This window comes from Tribolium madens, unplaced genomic scaffold (assembly GCF_015345945.1).
Source record: "Tribolium madens isolate multiple individuals breed KSU strain unplaced genomic scaffold, Tmad_KSU_1.1 Scaffold_96;HRSCAF=242;Tcas5.2_LG5, whole genome shotgun sequence".
Classification (NCBI taxonomy): Eukaryota; Metazoa; Arthropoda; class Insecta; order Coleoptera; family Tenebrionidae; genus Tribolium; species Tribolium madens.
The window spans coordinates 12,659,456-12,679,735 of NW_025401068.1; the positions used below are offsets into that span (position 1 = coordinate 12,659,456).

Genomic DNA, 20,280 nt, shown 5'->3' on the forward strand with positions numbered 1-20,280 from the left:
ATGTTCAAAAAACGATTTTCGATACTTTCGTCGCTTAGGATTTGATTGAGGACGAATTTGCCGGCTTCGGCGGCAAGTCTTGACCAGTCTCGTCTAACAATATCTAAACCTTTGTACTCAACATCGGTCTTCAAGCCCCCATCTTTGCCCCTACTTAGAGTCACAGCGGCGTATTTCTTCTTCTTCAATAAAAGAAGATATTTGAAGACTCCGTCGATGTCGAGCTCGACTTGTCGGTACAATTTATTGATCTCTTGCTTGATTTTTGTACCAATTTGGGCGACTTCATCAAAATCAATTATATTTGTGTTGATCATAAGACTGTCAGTGTCCCCGTAAATCACTTCAAAGTTCATTTTCTCGACTAAGTCTTTAGTATTTGTTAAAATCTCACGGCCTTTATGGGTGATCAGGGCTGCCAAATTTTTAGCGTAAAACCGCGAATTGGCGAAGCCTAAACACCCATACATACTATTAGCGGTGAGTTTCAACGCCATCTGTCTTATGTCGTATTGCATTCTTTGGTCGGGGCTCAAATCGGGGTTTTTCATCAATTGTTTGACCACTCGTCGACTCTCCACTAGTTTTTTTATTTCAGTGGGGAGAACACCACCTGGGAGGCTCTTATCAGGGAGTACCATATTGTCTTCAGCTAAATGCAAAGGCATCGTGGTGAAACAAATGTTGTATTCTTGAATAATGCTCGGATATAGCGAATTAAAGTCCATTAGGAGGATCAACTTGTCGTAGAAACCGATTTTGGGGTCGAGGACTAAACCCCCGGAGTAGGAGGCCTTTTTGTTGGAGGATTTCTCCGTGAAGCCCCTTTTCCCGGAGGATTTGTCGGGGACAATGTACCCCTTTTCGGTGAAGGCGTGGAGGAGGAGGTATTCGTTGCGTTCGGATCGCCCCCCCATCAAAGTCTTCGACATGACATTGCCGGCGATATTCGTGATTTGGAGGGCCAAGGGAATTATATTCAAATTGTACATAATTTTCAAAATGAAAGCTGTGTCTTGCATCGTTAAGGATACAAGTTTGAGGAGCTCCTCCTTCGTTTTGAACATTTTAAGAACATCGTCGGGTTCCAAATCGGTCCTTTGTTCGTCTTTTATTTTCAAGATTGTTTGACACAAACTTCCCAAGTCATACGATCGACATCTGATTAGTTCCTTCGCTGCGGTTTTAACATCGCAAACGAGTCGACCAACGAATAATTCTTTTTCGATTTTTTGGCGTGAAACAGTCGCTTTTCTAATGCGTCCCAATTTACTGAAATTTGCGATTTTGTGGTGGAATATTCGGTCGGCTAGGACGCTTATTTGGTGGCCTTGTAGGTCGTGACCAACGACTATGTCGCTGTCTAGTTTCGCAAATTGGGTGATGAAGTAGTTCAAAAGGGCTTTTTCCGAATTCATTTTTTGCAATGTTGTTATTTTACAATCCTGCATCGCATTGAACAGGTCCGATATGAGGACTTGGGTGTCGGGACAGTAGAAAACTAAAAAAAAAAAATTCAAGATTGAAAAACTCAGATAGGGAGGTTTTTGAAGTTGACATAACGCAGTGCCGTGTAAGCTTATTCAAAAAATTAAATTTCAACTTTGCTTTAGTTAAATTTTATCGTTTTGATAGTTGCTGATGTAGCTTTGATAAAAAAAAGAAAAATCATTTGTGTTCTTACAAAAGAAGTAAAGTTAGGTTATTATAATTACTGAAATTGGACCTTGCACCGGTTCAGGCTGAATACAAAATGGATAAAATAAAAAAACAAAATTAACGCTAAAAAGTGTCGTTACAAAATTTTAATAACTCCAATAAGTTGTAGCCCTTTTTAATTCACTTGCGTTTGTTTGTGTTGTTTTCTTATGGTTTTTAAGGTGACATATTTACAACATTTTACAAGTTCCGAAGCTTCTAAACACCAAACATTATGTTTTTTGAATTTTGCTATAAATGCAAAAAAAGTGGAGATAGCGTTAGGGACCTCATTTCATTTAGCAAAGTTACTTTGTTACGCCACTGCTGTGTGCCCCCTCTAGGCTCCGCCCAGGTGTGTACTTTTGACTTTTACCCCACTCTACATACTATAAAAAACCTTTACCCTTTTTCATATTAATGTGCATCAAGTAGGTTATAGAAGTCTAAATGAATCTTTAATTTAAAGGCCGATTTACACAAAGAGTCATTCAGAACAAATTTTATCACAGTAATGAAAAAAAAAACAATAATGTTTTCCTATGTTAATTACGTTGTTGATTTTAATAATTTTTTGCTACATGGGGTACACATTTATTTCAAAAAATAATTTTTAGGGAAGATTGAGGTTAAAATTGTTTGAATTTTCGCATGGTTGCCACCTTAAAATGATCTCTTTTAACGACTACTTTGATGCACATTAATATGAAAACGTATACATTGTGCACCTTAATAAAAACCAATAATTTTAATTCAGAATATTTTATGTAAACTGTTATAAAACAATATATAAAAGGTGTCTCGCAAGACAAGTTTTGTGAAACGAGCAGCGAAGCGCGCCTTTTATACAGTGCGATCAAAAAGTCTTTCTATCAAGTAGGCGTCCTAGTTGAAGACGTATGTTGCATGGCAGTTCGTATGTTATCTAGATGTCAAAAATTATTTTATAAAAATTAAAGATTGAGTTAATTAAAATGAATTATTTTATGAAACGGCTCAAAATATCCCAAAATGGAATTTTGTTGGTGTTTATTCATAAAAATCATTCACCACTGTTTCCTGTTATAATTTACATAAAAATTATTTTGACATTTCTCATTTGTCATTGTGACATTTTATCTTCCACAGACATACGTTTTAAATTTCTACGCTTGCTTGATAGACAGACTTTTTGATCGCACTGTATTATACAGGGTGAATATAAAGTATGGAACCAAGCGGTTTAGTTTTAATCATTTGCCTCCAGAAAATAATAATTAGTATAAATTAAAGTAATATTAAAAATGTGATCGTATTTTCAGAACGAAATTTTGTTTTGTTTTTGGGTTATGCGATTTTTTTTTTTGTTAACATTGCAATTTATGTGAAAAATTTTTTTTGAAAAAATTAAATATAAAGTAGATAGTTGTAATCCTTAGAGTATAGCTTTTATGAGAAAAATGATTTTATAGTAGGTTGCCATTTAAAAAAATATTTTTTTTTTGTAAAACTCAAAAACAAAAGGAAATTTCGAAAAATTTTATTCTTGTTTTTATAGTACTTTATCACTCATCAATTAGTTTTTCCAAAAAATAAATAGTTTAAGCAAAAAACGTTTGGTTCCATACTTTTTATTCACCTGGTATAATATGAGTTCCCACAAATGACTTATGAAACGAGTTTTTTTATGCAATTTTTTCTATTTTACGCGTTTTACATACAGTTACGAAATTAAAATTTCGGGCACTATTTTTCTGTCACTTTAAAAAGTTCACCTTTTACTGTCATCATGACTGACATTTGACAATTAAATTTTTCTATCAGTGACGCTATTTTTTAAGTCAAATTGACATAACCATGACAAGAGTAAAAATGAGGTTATTAATGTAAAGCTTGTTTTAGAGTTTACATTGTGAAAATGACAATACTGCCCGAAATTTTAATTCCGCAATTGTACTTTTTCAACATTAAAGTCAATTTTTCAAAAATTAGGAACTTTTGCCCTAATAAGGTGGTGTTTGGTAATGTCACAAAGTTTGAAAAATTCGATTATGCAAGTGTCAAATCTCGAATATTTTTCAAAATTTTGTTAAATTAACAATCAATACTGCAAATATTTCATGCACACCACCTGAAATAAGAGAACGCTCAAAACGCCGCTAAAAATCACCATTAACAACCTCTAGGAAGCATATTGTACTAATCTATTTCAGCACCCAAATTGGTGTTTTTAGTATCGAAAAAATAGAAAAATTTTAATAAACTTTTTCAACTTGAAAACATGGTGTGTATATCTGGTTGCCTAACCTTGGTTTTTGGATACCTCTCAAAATTTCAACTTACCACAGCAATGTTTCTGAAAAGCTTCGCTAGGTGCTTGCTTATCCACCGAATAACTGGTATTAGTGACAAGACTCAGCATCACAACTTCATTTAGTCCCGTTTTAGGGTTAAAAGTCTTTCTCATATTAAGTGCAGTGACGACCAAAGGTGGTGGCTCAATCATTTCGTCACATATTGAAACATCGGAGATTTTGTCACAATTTACATGCAAATTGCACCAAGTTGATGGATTCGAATCCGGTATAGCATTCGTGATATCCAACCAACACGGTCCTTTGATCTTACGATCGAGTAAAAAAATTTCAAGATATGAAGTATCGGTACCAAAAACTCGTGAAAACGTCCTCCCTTGACTGGTTTTAGCAATTGGAGGTTCTTTAGCCGAATATCTAACTTCAATATAGTCCGACTCTAAGGGCACTTCGCGATCAAAAGCGTATTTTTTCGTGATGGGCCGAGCCTTGAAATTTTTAATCCCATTATTTTTCATCAATTCATTGATTTCGGTGTAGACGTCCTGGGACGTGACCGGATTCCCCGTCTTGTTTTCCTAAAAAGGGAAAATAAGAAAAAGCGTGATTTGTTTTAGTAAAATCACCTTCAGTCTTGGTAAAAAAAAAATCCTCCTGTCGATATTGCGCACAAGAACACTACAACTCACGAAGGTTTTCGTTTCTGTGTGGTAAGTCTTGCCAAATAAGACAACGACGCCCGGTTGTGTGAAAGAGTCTTCGTAAGCGTCCCACCAGAAAAATCTGAAAACGCTCTTGTCGTTGACTTTAACAAGAGGAAGGTCCGAATTTTGCAAGTCGATTGTGGTTTCGGTGTCTTGAGACACGGACCATTCTTCTAACATTTTCTTTTCAATATTTTCCCAAGGATCTTGCCGTTTGTCTTCAATTTGGGGGGTTTGAGATTCTTCGAATTGAGACAGGTCCAAATCGTCGTCAAAACAATCAACGACTTGTTCGCTACTTTGAGTTTCTGGTAAAATTGTTTCTTGTTGTAAATCTTCTGTTGGTATCTTGAGTGGTTTTTTCATTGGCGTTTTACTGAGAGTTATGATTGGTTTTTTCGCGGAAGTTAGCTTATTCATGTAGTCTTTTTCGGCTTGTTTCACCGACAATGGGGAGAAATTTGCCGGTTTGGATTCACGTGGAGTTTCATTAATTTCTTCCAAAAGCTCGGCCAAATCATCATCTTGCTCCAACTTTTTTTCCTAAATTAACTAGTAAAACACGTTGTTGAATCACCGAAATTAACAAACCTCTTTCTTCTTTGTTGGCATATTCGAGATGAGATATTGTAAATTTCCGCGACCTGCGTTCTCCGCCACATTTTTCTTCCGTTTCACACCTTTGGTTTTTTTGGAAGAAGCTGCAGCTATTGAAGCATGATCCAAATCATCGTCGAATATATCGCGACCATCCTCCACATAACCGCTACCATCTTGTAACAAATTACAATTAAAAATACGAATATTTCGGGGTGAAATAATACCGTCGTCGACGATCCAATCGTCGTCCTGACGATCCAACACTTTTTTCGTGTACTCCCTCTCATCAACTGTGTCGTAAACATTTTCGAGTTCCTCAACTTCGTATTTATTTCGAAGGCCACTTTTTAGTTGCTTGAATTTTTCGAAAGCTTTGGCTTTGTATGAAGAGTCTCTCTTTGCCCTCTTGGGCCGTCTTTCGCCTAAAACAAAACCGCCGAAATTTAACTAAATTACAGTTAGTAACAACTCACTGGTGTCGTCTTCCATTCTAATTTAAAGACAGTAGTAGAGTTTTTATGAAAATAAATTCAGGCATTAATTTGGCGGGAAAGTTTTGGATTCTAACCTCACAAATATTACAGTATCGTAATTATTTTTATGTTGGTACTGACACACTCCTATTTTGAGCGGTCTTTTTAAAAAAAAATCATAATTTTAGACAAATTTCTTTATTCCCTTTCGTACAAATTCTGATATCTCATTTTGGTTTGAAGCACGTCATCCTCAGTGGTAATAATAGTTTGTGGGGGTATTAAAGCACCAGCAACGTGTCTTCCTTCAGAAGTTAAAAAATTAAAAGTTGCACAAGCTTGTTCCGTAGGGAGAATTTCAAATGTTAGTTTGTGTTTGCGCGCAAATGGTACAATTTTTTTATAGAAACTGAAATCTTTTTGTGGGTCTCCTACTCCTAAAACAATTATATCTAACTTGGGTTCTAATATAGTAAATAAAGCAAGTGATTCATCTGTTATCTCGTTTATATCACCAACAGTCCATGAAAGAACTGATCTAAAAAAAATATTATTAAAATTGTAGTTAGAGAACCGACATTATACCTGGGAAATATTACAACTGAACCTAAAATTGTTAAATCATTATTTAATCTAAAACCCACCTAAAAAAATAAAAAACTAGCTTGACATTACGCAATTGAGTATTGAATATACTTGACTGAAGCCGTTGATCATTAATCCCAACTCGTTTTCATTATTTAGTATGTTTACGGTTGTTTTTCCTTCAGCTTCGTAAGCCCCATTTACTTTTGGACTTGCATACAAAAAACGTCTAAAACAAAAATGAGGTTTTACAAAACGGAATACACGGAATTTCAACTAGCCTAATCGTATAATTTGTTGCTAATTTGAACAAATTGACACTTTGTTTAAACATTCTTTCTGGAATGTGAGGTTATGTAATTTAAAAACGCATTGGCGTGGAAGGGGTAAGATTCCATAGCAAGGCACTGCAGATTTTAACTGGTAGTAAAAGTAGACAATGTTTTCTCTGTTGTATTAAAAGTTGCCTACCGCAAACAATTTTTTTTAAATATGCACGTAATTTTCTCGTTTTTTATTAATAATTACAATTGTAATATGCTTAACAGTATTAATGTTTTTTTTAATTTTTTTTTTTCATCAGAATTAAATGACTCAGTGACGACATTGCACATCTTGTGACAAAATATCTTTTTTTATGAACTCTTGATTGCTTATTTGTACAAAACACTATTTTACAGGGTTTTGTGTTTTAATGTGATTGTTTTAGATATTTTTATTTGTTTAATGACGTTTTTTTTTAAAGTTTTGTTCAAAATTTAATTTCAAACCTTTATTAAAAAAAACAACGCTTCATTTACATTTTTTTGAAATCAAATATGTCACAAATTTAAACTTTCTATATAAAGAAAAAGAATTCTGTGTTACACGGGATTCCAGTGGCCAAAAACGCCCCTTATTTAGTAGTATTGTGATGCACAGGTGTATTGATGATTGCATAATCTAGAACGTCATTTTTGGCAGTATAGCCAACTCAAAGAAATAAAATTCACCAAATCGTTTTTTGGCAGGAGTTTGAAAAAAAAAATAAAATTGCATTTATTTCAGGCAGCACATTAAAAAATAATACATATTTTACCGACACAGTCCCATGTTATTATTAAATATGTGTTCCTATGTGTAACAAAGCTGAATATTTTTCGACTAAATAGGCGCAAGACGCTACTTTATACAATATAATCTCACTGAAATGTAAAATTTGGATAAAATAAACAAATAAATTTTAGGCGTGCTATGAATGCGTTTTCATGTGAGTGGATAGGGGTCCGGTTTGTGAAAACGCTTTATTACAAATATTGCAAGTGTACGGTTTTTCCCCTGTGTGGATTCTAAGGTGTACTTTTAGAGTTGAAGCTTGATAAAAGCCTTTTTTACAAAAGGGACAAATATGATTTCTATCTCCCGTATGAGTTTTTATATGAATTCGTAAATCTTCGCTTCGGGGGAAAGCCTTAGGACATAGATTGCACTGATAAGGTTTTTCGCCAGTATGTATTCTTCTGTGTTTTTTTAACTGAGATGAACTGACACAACCGCGACCACAAACGCTACAAACGTAGGGTTTTTCGCCACTGTGAGATCGAACGTGGACTGTGAGTCTCGACGGATCGGGAAAACCTTTTCCACATTCGTTACAAACGTAAGGACGTTCACCTAAAAGTACATAAAACGCAAGGAAAAATTACCAAAAGTAAAGCAACCTGTGTGGGTCCTTTTATGTATGGTTAGATTGCTGGGGGTGGTAAAACCTTTACCACAGTAGGGACAAATGTGGTCTTTAATGCCTGTATGAGTCTTCATGTGCATCGCGAGAGAACCAGAGCCGCACAATCTAGAATTTTAGTTTTGTTTAAAAAAAAATCATGTTTTTTTAAGGCTAAAGGAGACGACAAAGTATATTGAAATTTACTTGGATGTTTTTGATCCAATTTTAAATCAAAAAATTGAATTCAGTTTTAAAGACATTTAGAATTTTAGCAAACGTAACACTTTTTTTTATTCAAATTTATATAAATATTCATAATATTTTAAAAAACGCCTAGGGGAAAGTTGTACTGTGGTGATACGATTAGAATGCGACCAAAAAACTGAAAAAATTATTATTAGTTTTTAACGAAAAGCGAATATTCATTTCACTTTGACAAAATTTGTCTGTGTTCAGTTCAGTTACATTCAAATAAAAAAATACAGAAGTGGAACAGAAAGTAATAAATAAATGCCATAACTTTTTTCAATGTAAAAAAATTTGAAATCAATAAAACGCTATTTTTTTTCTATTCTTTTTCTGTTTTCCTTATTTTCATTGACATGCACAGCCTAGGATCTAGTATTTCTGGTACTAAGGCCTTTTGGTAAAAATATTTTATCTTGGGTAAATTTTTTTCTCATAACTTGGGATCCGGAAAAATACGATCAATAGAAATATTTTGTTCTGCTCATAAAATAAAATCACAATTTTTTTAATTGAGTTTGGACCTGGTAAAAATAATCGTGTTGTTTTTTCAATTTATTGTTTTTGTCTAGACAAAAATGAGGTCTATCTCTTATGGCTTCTTCGATGGTTTTATTTTTTGCAAAAGAAGAACAATGAAAGGAAAGGGAAACTGAAATATTTTCTACATGATTAAATTCTTTAAATTTTGTCTGTGGTATTTGTGAAAATAGAATAATGATAAAGTTGACAGGTTTTGAATAATTAACATTTTAATATTGAAAATCTGAAACTTGGAATAATGAGAGGGTTTGCGGTAATTAGTGATGAAGCCAGAATTTCTTGAGAAAAGAAAAAGTTTCGCAATGACATTTATGACGTACCCAAGCTCTATTGTGAAGCCTCCACTCTATTGTCAATAAATTTCCAGAATTCCCACTTTTCAATATTAAAATGTTAATTACCCAAAATCTATCAACTTTTACATAATCCAATTTTCATAGTGACCATTAGAAAAAAAATCAAGCAATTTTATCATGTGGAAAAGATTCCAATTAATTATTTTTTTTTCCAAATTTGATTTTTAAAGTCCCACTGACTTACGCTAAAAATTTTAAACAATATTAAAGCATCAAATTGAAGTCTATTAATCTATGGTTTGCACTAGCAATTTTTTTTTTAATTAATTAGAAATATTTATTTTTGCACCGGCCCTAAAACCTGGGACACTCTGTACAGAAACGACCGAACTAAGGGAGCCCAAGAACTGGTTTTTCTTCTTTTAATTATTTTTCCTATTTTCGAGGCGGTGACTGAATTCAAATCGGATTGTTTGCAGTTTTCTCCGTAGTCTTCTTGGTCGTTTTTAGTAGGTAACATTTTATTTTTTCTAGCTTCTTTCAAAGAGAAAAAATTCACTCACGCAATATTGTGGCCAATTATTGGTTCCCCAAAATCATCATCAACAATGTTGTTATCACCTGCTGAAGCCCTAATCATTTTCATAGTCAAATGTCAACTTAATCGCGAATTCAAATATTTGTTTGTTTGTAATTAAATTAGGTAAACTGACCTCAGGAAATTTGGTATAAGTTTGCCTTATTTAAAAATACCGTATTCTTGGGTGGTGGCTGCTTCCAAAATGATACAAAATTCGCGTTTTGATGACTTTCCCGTTATCGAATTTGAAAAATAAAAACACTTTTCTTTTCAATAAAAAATGGTGATTCGTCGCCCTACCTTGTTTTTTCGAAAACATTTTATATTATACCTGTTTTTAATATTTTTTTAAAAAAAAAAAAAAACAAAAATTAAAAAAGTGTTACGTTGGCGAGTTTTCAAATAATATTTTATGTCCGAAACTTTTTCCAATTATATACAGGGTGTTCGGTCCAAGTCGCCCCGGCCCAAAGCACCTAAACTTACTTTTTCTTTCAAATATTAAATTTTCAAATAATACTATTCATTCCTCGTTTTCTTAGTAAATGCATCAAATTTTTTTAGCACATCCGGTGTAGCCGGAAATGTTACCAAATTTAGTTTTTCAAATGAAACACCTATGTTTTTTTGCTCGAAACAATAATAATTGGCATGAAAAATACGGTAAACCATTATTTATTACATTTTACTTTACATAATGCACTCAGAAAACAATATAATTTTTGAATTTTATTGCAAATTTTGCAACGTAGGCGTATTTTACTTGTTAAGGTATTCATGCAAAAAGCAATATGCTTGGATACCGTTTAATTGTTAGTTTGACAAAGCCTAATTTGTCAATAAATCTAATTGAGATCTTTAATAATGGATGATATTAATTACGACCAATTGGTAGATCAGCTTGAAGTGTTTTTAAGTGCAATAAAAATAGAGCGGAAGCTGAAAGACAGTTTAGAGAAAAATACCCAAATCGTTGGAAATTTAGTCGAATTGGAAAACAACTGAGACGAATAGGTTCGCTTCTTAAAAATAAAAAAACCTGTGGTTCTTTGTGAAGAACAAGAAAATAGAAATCTGAATGTTGTGTTATCAGTTGAAGAAAATCCAAGAGTTTCCATAAGATCACTCGCTTATCAAATGACAAATTAGATTTGTCAAACCAACAATTAAACTGTATCCAAGTATTTTTTTATTCACACCTTTCTTTTAAAATTAAAAATCAGGCTACGCGACTAATTTCCTTATAAAATTCTATTTTAAGATGTTTTCTGATTGCATTGTGTTACGAAAAATGTAATAAATAGTGGTTTACAGTATTTTTCATGTTGTTTGGAGAAAAAAAAACATAGGTGTTCCATTTGAAAAACTAAATTTGGTAGCATTTCCGGCAACACCGGATGTGCTAAAAAAATTTAATACATTTATTAAGAAAGCCCAAAATGAATATTACTACTTAAATATTTAGAGAAAATAGAAATATAAATTCCGCGCCATCTGCCGCTTTAGCAACAAACTAAAACATGTCCCCCTTTAGCCTTAAGTGTTTCATACCTTTTGCCACAAACGCCACAAGCGTGGCTTTTTATACCGCTATGTGTCTTATTATGGGCCGCTAAACTTGTGTACCGTGAAAACGCTTTCCCACAAACTGAACAAATAAAACTCTTTTCATTTGCGTGCGCCCTCATGTGCTCCAACAGACGAAACGATTGCGCAAACGATTTCCCGCATAATTTACAAGGGAAGGGCTTTTCACCAGTGTGCGTTCTTATGTGTCTTGTGAGATCATCCGATCTTGCAAAACCTTTACCACATTCACTACATAAATGTCTTTTAGCGCCGTCATGAACCTTCATATGTCGACACAAAGTGCTTGCACTTGCAAAGCCTTGATTGCAGATTTTGCAAATGTGTCTGCTAATTTTTGGATGAGTTTTCGAATGGGCCTGCAACTTATTTTTTTGAGTACTTGTCTTCAATTGAAACATTGGAACAAAACCTTTAAATCTATCATTGTTGTGAAACATTGGGTGCATTCCTCGCATGGATAAATCGGTTGTTCAGTGTCGTCTCTAATTTTCTTTTTCTTTGATTCTCTTTTAGCTCTGAGTTCGTTTATCTTGCTTTCTGAGTCGCTACCACAAGAATCTGGATCAACTAATGGAAATTTATCAACGTATCAAGAATAAAAAACCATTTACTCACTTCCTAACACGTCATTGTCCACGAATTCTAGTTTCATTTTCATTTCTTGAGACCCTTCCGACTTGAAAGAATCCCCAACATCTATACTGTTTACTGTTGCAACTGCAGTGTTTAAAGCTTCATTAACGGAATCTGTTACAGCTTGTATGTTTTCCGTGACGGTATTTATAACATCATTAAAGGAGGATTCGTGTTGGTCATTGGACAATAAAGGTTTTAATTCCATAAAAGTGGCCTGCATGGGTTTGCCTAAAAGTTGCCGCAGTGTTGCATCGGATCTTTCGCATAATTGTTTAAAGGAAAAAGCACGAGTTATATAATGAACACATTGTAGACACACTTGAGTGGGTAATCCGTCGTTTTCCAAAACCTGAAAAACACTGAAAATGGGGCTCAAATGAGACAATTTCGGATTTACCTGAACTGCAGCACAAGACATTAACATTTCAAATAGTCGCATTGTTTCGCCGATAGATTCATCGATGCTAAACACCGACCGCATGTCACCTTCCTCAGAAAGACACGTTCTACAGATTTTCTCAATTTGGAGTGTTTCGAAAGACATTTTAAAAAAAGTGTTTGTTTATTAATTTAGGTTATTTTGGTGATTGGCAGACATTTTGTGCACACCATAAACCAAATACAAACCAAGATGTTAGGCAACCAGATATACACACGTTTTAAAGTTGAAAAAGTTTTATTAAAATTTTATAATTTTTAACAGTTATTATAACTGGAATTATAATTGGTGTTGATTTTTATTAAGGGTCCAAACTGTAGGAACATTAGTTCAAAAGTAACAATAGTTGAGGCCATCTGTAATAAACGAAACTTGTTTTTTGTATGTAGAGTAGAGTAAAAGCCAAAAGTACACACCTGAAACAAAGCAGTGGCGTAACAAAGTAATTTTGCTATATGAAATTAGTAGGATCCGTAACACTTTTTACTTATAGTTTTTGTTTCTTTTGCATTTACAGTAAAATTCAGACTTGGTAAAACATAATGTTTAGTGTTTAAAAGCTTTGGAACTTTTGCTGTAAAATGTGGCAAATGTATCACTTTAAAAATCATTAAAAAAAAAACAACACAAGCAAACTCAAGTGACTTAAAAAGTGCCACAAGTGCAAAACTAATTTAAATTAAAACCTCGATTGAAACTTTGTGGTAAAATATTTTTGCAAAAATTTTGTAACTACATTTTTTAAACTAACACTTTGACGATTGTAACCACTCAGTGTTGCAAAATTTTTATTTTATCTATTTTAAATTCAGTTTGAACCGGTCCAGAGTCCAGTTTCAGTAATTATAATAACATAACCTTACTTCTTTTATTAGGACACTAATGATAATTTTCTTTTTTTGCTAATAAATTTCTTAAAATGATAGAACTGAACACCAGTTAAGACATAAAAACACCAATAATCTATCAAAACGATAAAATTTAACTAAAGTTTGACATATTATTAAAAACTGCAGTTTAAATTTAATTTTTTAATGAGCTTTAAATAGTTTCTTTTTTTGTCCTTTTGCAAATATTACAAAAATGAAGCAAATCTGCACGGCACTGCTTTCTGTCAATTTCAAAAACTTCACTACAAATTTGTCAACAAGAAATTACCACCTAGGATTTGAATTTTTAGGAAAATCACTTTTTTCATGTTTTTTGTAACTAGAATTTTCTGAATTATTTTGAATGCTTAGAGTTGGTTACCCCTTGTTTTTGAGGGTTGACGTTTTTTGTCAACCTGTTGTCAACTATCAATTGAGTTATCATTACAAGCTGACAGGTGACTTAACCTACATTTTTGACACTAGTTACGAAATCTTTGTTTGTCATCACAACAACTAGGAGTAATTTCTCAGGTGTGTACTTTTGGCTTTTACTCCACTCTAAATAAATTTTTAAATAAATTATAAAATAAAAATTTATTAATTTTTACCTTTAAAAGAAAACTTCTAGTCAGAATAAAAAATTTCGAGCCTGATATTCCCACAGGAGAAGAATTTATTTGTTGAATAAGACGGCTAATCTAAAATAAAAACGCAAAATCGTGTTAAATACTTCTAATTTCATTCATTACCTCCTCACAATAGTGTTCTGAAGGGACCGAATGAAGAATTTCTAGTGGTTTTCTACTTTCGTCATTAATCCAAGCTCCGTAAAGTATAACAGCGATTGTTCTAGCTACGAGGAATCCAAAAGAGAAAAAGTAGTAAATTGTTTCGATAGTACCGACACGAATTCTAAAATAGTTTTGTGAATAAATTGTGAAAAAAAATTAAATTTCTACTTTAAACTGTTGTATAGCTGAACGCATATAAAAAAAGCATTGCTAACAAAAGAAATCACGACTAAAGCAGCCACATTTCTGTCAACAACTGCAGTTAAGTGTGCTAGCTTGTTGTAATCTTCTCTAATTTCTTTCCAAAATTTTTCATGCATCATTTTATTGTTTTTGAGTCTGTGATTGATTTGAGCGAAGCGGGAGGCGAGTGAGCAACTTATTAAAATAATGAATAAATCTGTGTAATTCCAAGTTGCAGTTGATAAAATGTTAGCAATCTGAAAGTATAGATAAACAAATTGACTGAATATTTTACCGTCTCACTTCAACAAAACATGCTTTCCAAAGGGAATAATCTATAAGTGTGAAAACTGAAGGAAATGCAACACGGAAGTAAATCTCATCTCCACTATACAAAGTGGCATTTGTGCAATTCTGGCTCGTTATAAAAGCATTTGCAATAAATAAAAGATGTTCCACTGTAAAAACTGCATAAAAACCTGAAAATAAGCTGTGAAACTCACCTAAAGCTAAGGTCATAATCACTGAAGTCATCACAACGAATCTTTTTTTCATACTAATCAAAGAACCATAACTTCTCATTGATACTTCCATAAAAGACCATTCTTTCATAATCGTAGCCCAATGTTTGCTAATTATAATAAATTGAATACCTCCGAAAAAATTGAGGACGTAAAACGACATCGTGGCTAAAACGTCGCAAAAATTTATTTAAAAAAATAATTGACGCTTAAATACCTGTTTTGTCCAACATAAGCCCATCCAAAGCGAATTTCAAAATACAGAAAAATCCCATAATGAAAGCCCCGAAAATGTTGTAAACGGCATAAACAAATCGAAATGATTTCCACTCTAGTCGAATTTCTTGCACATTTTTTTTAGTTATTCCATGTAGGGGCATAATACCGAAAAATTGCCCGAATATTATTACAAACGCGAATGTTTGGTGAAAATTAGTTTGGGGGTAAGCCAATGATGGTTCAATCGTGAGGGCTAAATCAGATTTCATCTTTTTTATTAAACGCATTTTACGCAAAGTGAAAGCAAGACTGGAAAAAATGACGTGCTTGTGGGCTTTTTCCCCGGATTTATTGTTGACTAATGTTATCGCAATATCGGTCAAAAGCAAAACATTTGCTTTTTAATCATCTCTTCTATTCGTGATGAATATTAAAAATTGTACAAATATTGATAAAAAGATTGTTAAAATGATTTTTATATGCAATTGAGGAGAAATTACATTTTTATTGATTTGTATTTACTACGGAGAACTACATACTAGGAGACGAAACGAGATACAAAATTGATCGATTTTTTGTAGTAAAAATGAGGGCGCTTAGAGCTCAGTTTCAAATCGTTTTAAATTAATTTAAATTCAACCAGTCTACTAATTGCTTGGAAAAGAATGCAAAAATGTTGAACTTTACATTCTTACTAAGGTATGAAAAACGAACGACTAAATTTTTCACGAGAAATATGAGAAAAAAAAAATCTGTGCTCCGTTTCATATTTTTCAAAATGCTGCAAATACGGTTGAAGATACAAGAAAAATGTAAGAAAGAAAGTTGTAGAGAATAAAATTTTCTAGAAAAAAGTTTGCGAGACCATACCTCTATCTGTAATGGTTTATGCCTCAAAGACGTTCAAATCCGCTCAAGCGACATTTTTACTGGTGATTCAGTGCCAAAGGAACACTTTAAAGCAATTTAAACCTAAACCGTTGAAGATAGAAATATGGTCTCGGAGACTTTTTTATAGCAAATTTTATTCTCTACAATTTTGTTTCTTACACTTTTTTTGTATCTTTAACCGTATTCGCAGCGTTCTCAAAAATATTGGGCGGAACGCAAACTGATAACTGTTTTTAACACTGTTTTCGATATTTTTGAGAACGCTGCGAATACGGTTGAAAATACAAAAAAAGTGTCAAAAACAAAGTTGTAGAGAATTAAATTTCCTACAAAAAAGTCCCCGAGACCATATCTCTATCTTCAACCGTTTAGGTTTAAATTATTTTTTTGTTTCTTGACCACTGGTAAAAATGACACGTATTGAAGATAGAGGTATCTCTCGCGGACTTTTTCAAAATTTTATTTTCTACAACTTTCTTTTTTATATTTTTTTGTACCTTTCACCTTATTTACAGCATTTTCAAAAATATTTTTTTTGAAAATTACAAAATTGAATTTTTTTTAATATAATTTTCAATAAAATTCAATAAAAATAAAGTCTAGGTATCCGTAGTATTTACTAACAAACAAACAGAAAAAGAAAACAATTTACTGGTTTACAGTTTTATCATAATTAACACCTGTTGGTTCCCTTTAGTTGTTTTCGCAACAAGTTCACTAATCTTGTTTGTTATTTGTTCATTTCTGTAATTTATATTGAGATAAGTTCAAAAAGTGAGCACTTCATTTGATTGAATTAAAAATAATTCATAAGTGACGATGCTTCCGGCCATCTAAAACAAACTGTAATTTTTTATAGTAAAGCAGAAATTGGCGTACGCTAAAAAGAAGTCCTCTCGTAATTGTGAAAAAGTCATTTCCTGTAAGTGCAACCGGTTGAGAGTGAATCTGAAAGGCGAATCGTTCAATCTGTGAAATAAATAATAAATTACTGATTCTTGAATAAAAAATGTTGTTACATCAGTGTTGTAGATGTCGGAACTCAATGATAGAAGGTAATTCATCGATTTCTTGCTTTCATCGTTAATATTTGATGCAAAAAGTGTTACTGCTATTGTTCGTAAAACTAAAAGACCAAAAGAAAATGAAAAGTAAATACTTTCAACTGGTGTTGTTTTAACGAGACTAAAATTGATCAGATTATTTTAAGTGTGTTGCGTTTTTGATTTACCTAAGGCTCCAATACAGTTGAGACACTATGAAAAACATATTTGTACCAAAAGAGACTATAATGAGGGTGCTTATTTTATTATTAACAGTTTTGCACAAGACTGAGATTTGATTGTAGTCTTCTCTTAACTTGATCCAATGATGTTTGAAGTGTATCTAAAATAAAATAAATCAATGTTTATAATTGTTTAATAATGCTTGAACCTTTTCATTATGTGCTACTATAACTCCTGCAGTGACCTGTCGAAATTTCTCGCTAAGAGCGATACTTATAATTATTAAAAATCCATCTAGAAAATTCCACACAAATACGTTGCAAAGATTCATTACCTACAACTAAATCGATTAATTTCGTTTGTGTGATTCTGATCCATTTTTACCACAGCGAAAATTGCTAAAGGTATCGAAAACTCAAAAAAATTAAATAAATGAGGATAACTTTTAATAAAATAAGTTGAGTATTTATCTTCAACATCTGATGGAATTTGAGACCAATTGTTCACTATTGATAAAATATGTTCAACTGTAACAGAACAATATGTAATTAAATGTTTTTTTCTATAATTAAACAAGTTGGTTTACACCTGCAGCTGCTGACATTATCGTAGAGATTACCAAATAAAATTTTCTTTTCAAAGATTTGTTATTTTTCCAATTAGCAAGAGATGTTTCCACACGACTCCATTTCCTAATCAGTTCAGGCCAACTCTTGGCCAAATTGAAAAATATTATTCCTTCAATAGCGGCGTTTGCGTTAAAAATAAAACTACCTACAATCAGTTACCAATCAATACTAAATTATTTTTGTTTTCGTTGAAATTACTTAAACGGTGTAAGTTGAAGCCAAAATAAATAATCGTGTATAAAGAAATGAACATTAAAAAACTCGACCCGAGAATTATAATTAGTGACATTGCCACTCTTTTTGAGCGCCAGGAAAAAACTATTTCGTCTAATTTATTGCCAGCATTGCCTTTAAAAGGCAAAAGTCCAAAAATTTGTGCAAGAATAATGATACCTTTAATATCTTTGTGAAATTGTGGTATGTGCAATACATTAGACTGGAACATGTTTGTGAATTAGGTAACACACTTTATTTGTATTTATAAGTTGACGCTTGATTTTATCATTTTTGTTAACTCAACACATAAATTATTTATTTTGTCACTGCGTTGTACGGGAGCCTAATTAGACAAGGTGAGTCTTGAAATGAAAGGAAAAGTTATGATCAATAATACGTAAAAAATGCAAAATTAATTGAATAAAACTTTTTTATTTTTATAAAATGTCAACAAATGATACCACTTAACCCCACCTAAACAAAGAAAATCGATGCACTTATAGCTTTGAGAGCGTGACGTCAATAAATATCGAGGGGAATTAGTTGTACAAATTTTTTGTCAATTATTTGGAATTACAGTGGAACTTCTCTATAACGAGTAAATTGTCTGGTCCCTTGCCGTTTTGTATATCTACTACTCTATGTAAAATTTTCCCTCTATAGCGAGTATTTTTCTGAAATTGAGGTAAATATAACAAAACTTTTATTTTGTCTAAGACCGGTAATAGCGAGAAATTCTGAGAAATTTCGGAAACAGATCGGTTATAACGAGAGTTTCTAGAAGAAATAAAAATCCTGCGAGTTGTGTACCAGAATTTTTTTGGAAATGTTGTTTTTGCGCACTAATGGTCTTATTTTTCTCACTTTCTCAGTTTTGAATAACTTTTCAAGCAGAGTCTTTCTGTATCAATATGTCGTCCTCGAAGAGAAGAACGTTTTCTATCAAAGAAAAAATATCAATAATAACAGAGTTTGAAAGTGGTAAAAAACAAGCTGTAATCTGCAAAGAGAAAAATTTACCCAATTCTACATTAACAACAATTTTAAAGAACAGGGACAAGATTACGAGTTCAACTGGTGAATTTTCGTCAAAAGTGCTAAAAATGCTAAATTAGATTAGATAAAAATGCTTCATTATAAAAAACAAACAAAAATTACAGATTTTTTTATTAAATACAGGCTGCACCAGAACTCGCGCCCCAGAAAAAATTTTCAAGTAAGGTCAGATACCAGGAACATGAAAAAAATGTTTAAAAAATTCTGTCAAAAAATTTTGACATATATTTTTTGACATTTGACATTTTTTATATTTATTTAAGGATACTGCTGATCTTGTATATGTTTTTTTTTACAATTATTTAGTAAAGGGACAAAAATTTTGCCACTAAAAGCCACAAATGACATTGAACAGAGTTACAATTTAGGATACAGCTTCCTTGTTTCCTCTTTTAATAGCCTGTAGCAAAAAAACTTGGAAAGTTATTTTTCCAACAGAAATAAATAGAGTCAAAGTGCAAACTTTAAACCGTCATAACTTCGAAATTTTTATAGATAAAATTTTTTTAACATTTTTTCCATGTTCCTGGTATCTTACCTTATATGGCATTATTCTCTGGGGCGCGAGTTCTGGCGCACCCTGTATTGTTTTAAACTTCTTTAATATTCATATTTCATAAAATAATTTTCATAGTACATGTTTAAAAACTTTTATTATCTATGACAGTTTGTAGCGATTATAACGAGCAAATACGTTAGCCTTTTTGAGTTTTCGTTATAGAGGGGTTCTACTGTATTAAAATTATCTTTGGTTTGTTTAGAATTGCTGGAATTTTTCTAGAATGACCGAATTTTTTTTTTGGAATTATCAGAGATTCTTAGAACTAACGGAATTAATTTGGAATTATAAGAATTAATTTGAAAACAAGGGAATTTCAGTGAATTTTTTTTGAAACTAGTAGTATCACAATCACCGTACAAATTATTTAAAATTGAAAAGTTTAGTAGTGTTTTTTAAGAAATTTTTGGTAGTTTTTTTTTCACTTTTGGTTCTTATTCCGCATATTTTTTTTTTTTCCTCTATACTTACCAAAGGTGGTGAGATTGTATCCCGAATGAATAATTCTGTAAAACGTTGTCGTGGTTGAAAGGATTGATCCGAAGATGATAATATTTGAGTAAAAGACTTTTGTCGAGTACCAACTAAAAGTTAAATCAAATTTTTCCGAAGTCACGCCATTTACTGGTAAAAGACCAAAGGTTTGTCCAAGTAAGACAATCCATTTGATTCGGTGATGAAACAAATCGTTTTGTGTATTATTATTAGAAAAAACCTTCATTATGCTA

The 20,280-nt window shown here is 32.3% G+C and overlaps 5 protein-coding genes across 6 annotated transcripts in view; all 5 read right to left on the minus strand.

The window, feature by feature from the left end:
* LOC123013341 (DNA polymerase alpha catalytic subunit) overlaps nt 1–5,863 on the minus strand; it is a 9,676-nt gene extending 3,813 nt beyond the window's left edge. The window contains exons 1-6 of the mRNA XM_044411801.1: nt 5,770–5,863; nt 5,521–5,718; nt 5,288–5,469; nt 4,619–5,239; nt 4,021–4,570; nt 110–1,501 (exon numbers count right to left, since the gene is read on the minus strand). Of these exons, the coding sequence (XP_044267736.1) occupies nt 110–1,501; nt 4,021–4,570; nt 4,619–5,239; nt 5,288–5,469; nt 5,521–5,718; nt 5,770–5,785 (2,959 nt within the window). The 5' untranslated portion in view covers nt 5,786–5,863. The remainder of the gene's footprint in view (nt 1–109; nt 1,502–4,020; nt 4,571–4,618; nt 5,240–5,287; nt 5,470–5,520; nt 5,719–5,769) is intronic.
* Nucleotides 5,864–5,951: 88 nt separating this feature from the next.
* Nucleotides 5,952–6,758, minus strand: LOC123013340 (NADH dehydrogenase [ubiquinone] 1 alpha subcomplex assembly factor 3). Its single transcript, XM_044411800.1, has 4 exons — nt 6,636–6,758; nt 6,466–6,583; nt 6,355–6,413; nt 5,952–6,307 (listed from the first exon to the last, which is right to left on the minus strand). Exons 1-4 carry the CDS (start codon nt 6,686–6,688, stop codon nt 5,968–5,970), a joined length of 570 nt encoding a protein of 189 aa, XP_044267735.1. The 5' UTR covers nt 6,689–6,758; the 3' UTR covers nt 5,952–5,967.
* Nucleotides 6,759–7,364: 606 nt separating this feature from the next.
* Nucleotides 7,365–12,554, minus strand: LOC123012733 (gastrula zinc finger protein XlCGF57.1-like). 2 transcript variants are annotated; one of them, XM_044410838.1, is made up of 6 exons: nt 12,348–12,554; nt 11,930–12,299; nt 11,724–11,872; nt 11,276–11,670; nt 8,055–8,185; nt 7,365–8,007 (listed from the first exon to the last, which is right to left on the minus strand). In XM_044410838.1, exons 1-6 carry the CDS (start codon nt 12,492–12,494, stop codon nt 7,586–7,588), a joined length of 1,614 nt encoding a protein of 537 aa, XP_044266773.1. In that variant the 5' UTR covers nt 12,495–12,554; the 3' UTR covers nt 7,365–7,585. The 2 variants fall into 2 exon arrangements, with proteins under 2 accessions (XP_044266773.1, XP_044266772.1); XM_044410837.1 differs by having other exon boundaries at nt 11,724–11,881.
* Nucleotides 12,555–12,646: 92 nt separating this feature from the next.
* LOC123013972 (gustatory receptor for sugar taste 64f-like) lies at nt 12,647–15,262 on the minus strand. The gene is made up of 7 exons (XM_044412853.1): nt 14,974–15,262; nt 14,739–14,924; nt 14,539–14,693; nt 14,221–14,492; nt 14,011–14,173; nt 13,870–13,959; nt 12,647–12,745 (listed from the first exon to the last, which is right to left on the minus strand). Exons 1-7 carry the CDS (start codon nt 15,260–15,262, stop codon nt 12,647–12,649), a joined length of 1,254 nt encoding a protein of 417 aa, XP_044268788.1.
* Nucleotides 15,263–16,633: 1,371 nt separating this feature from the next.
* On the minus strand, nt 16,634–20,273 carry LOC123013983 (gustatory receptor for sugar taste 64f-like). The gene is made up of 8 exons (XM_044412866.1): nt 20,024–20,273; nt 17,681–17,866; nt 17,477–17,619; nt 17,301–17,426; nt 17,098–17,252; nt 16,886–17,051; nt 16,746–16,835; nt 16,634–16,699 (listed from the first exon to the last, which is right to left on the minus strand). Exons 1-8 carry the CDS (start codon nt 20,271–20,273, stop codon nt 16,634–16,636), a joined length of 1,182 nt encoding a protein of 393 aa, XP_044268801.1.
* Between the last annotated feature and the right edge of the window lie 7 nt (nt 20,274–20,280).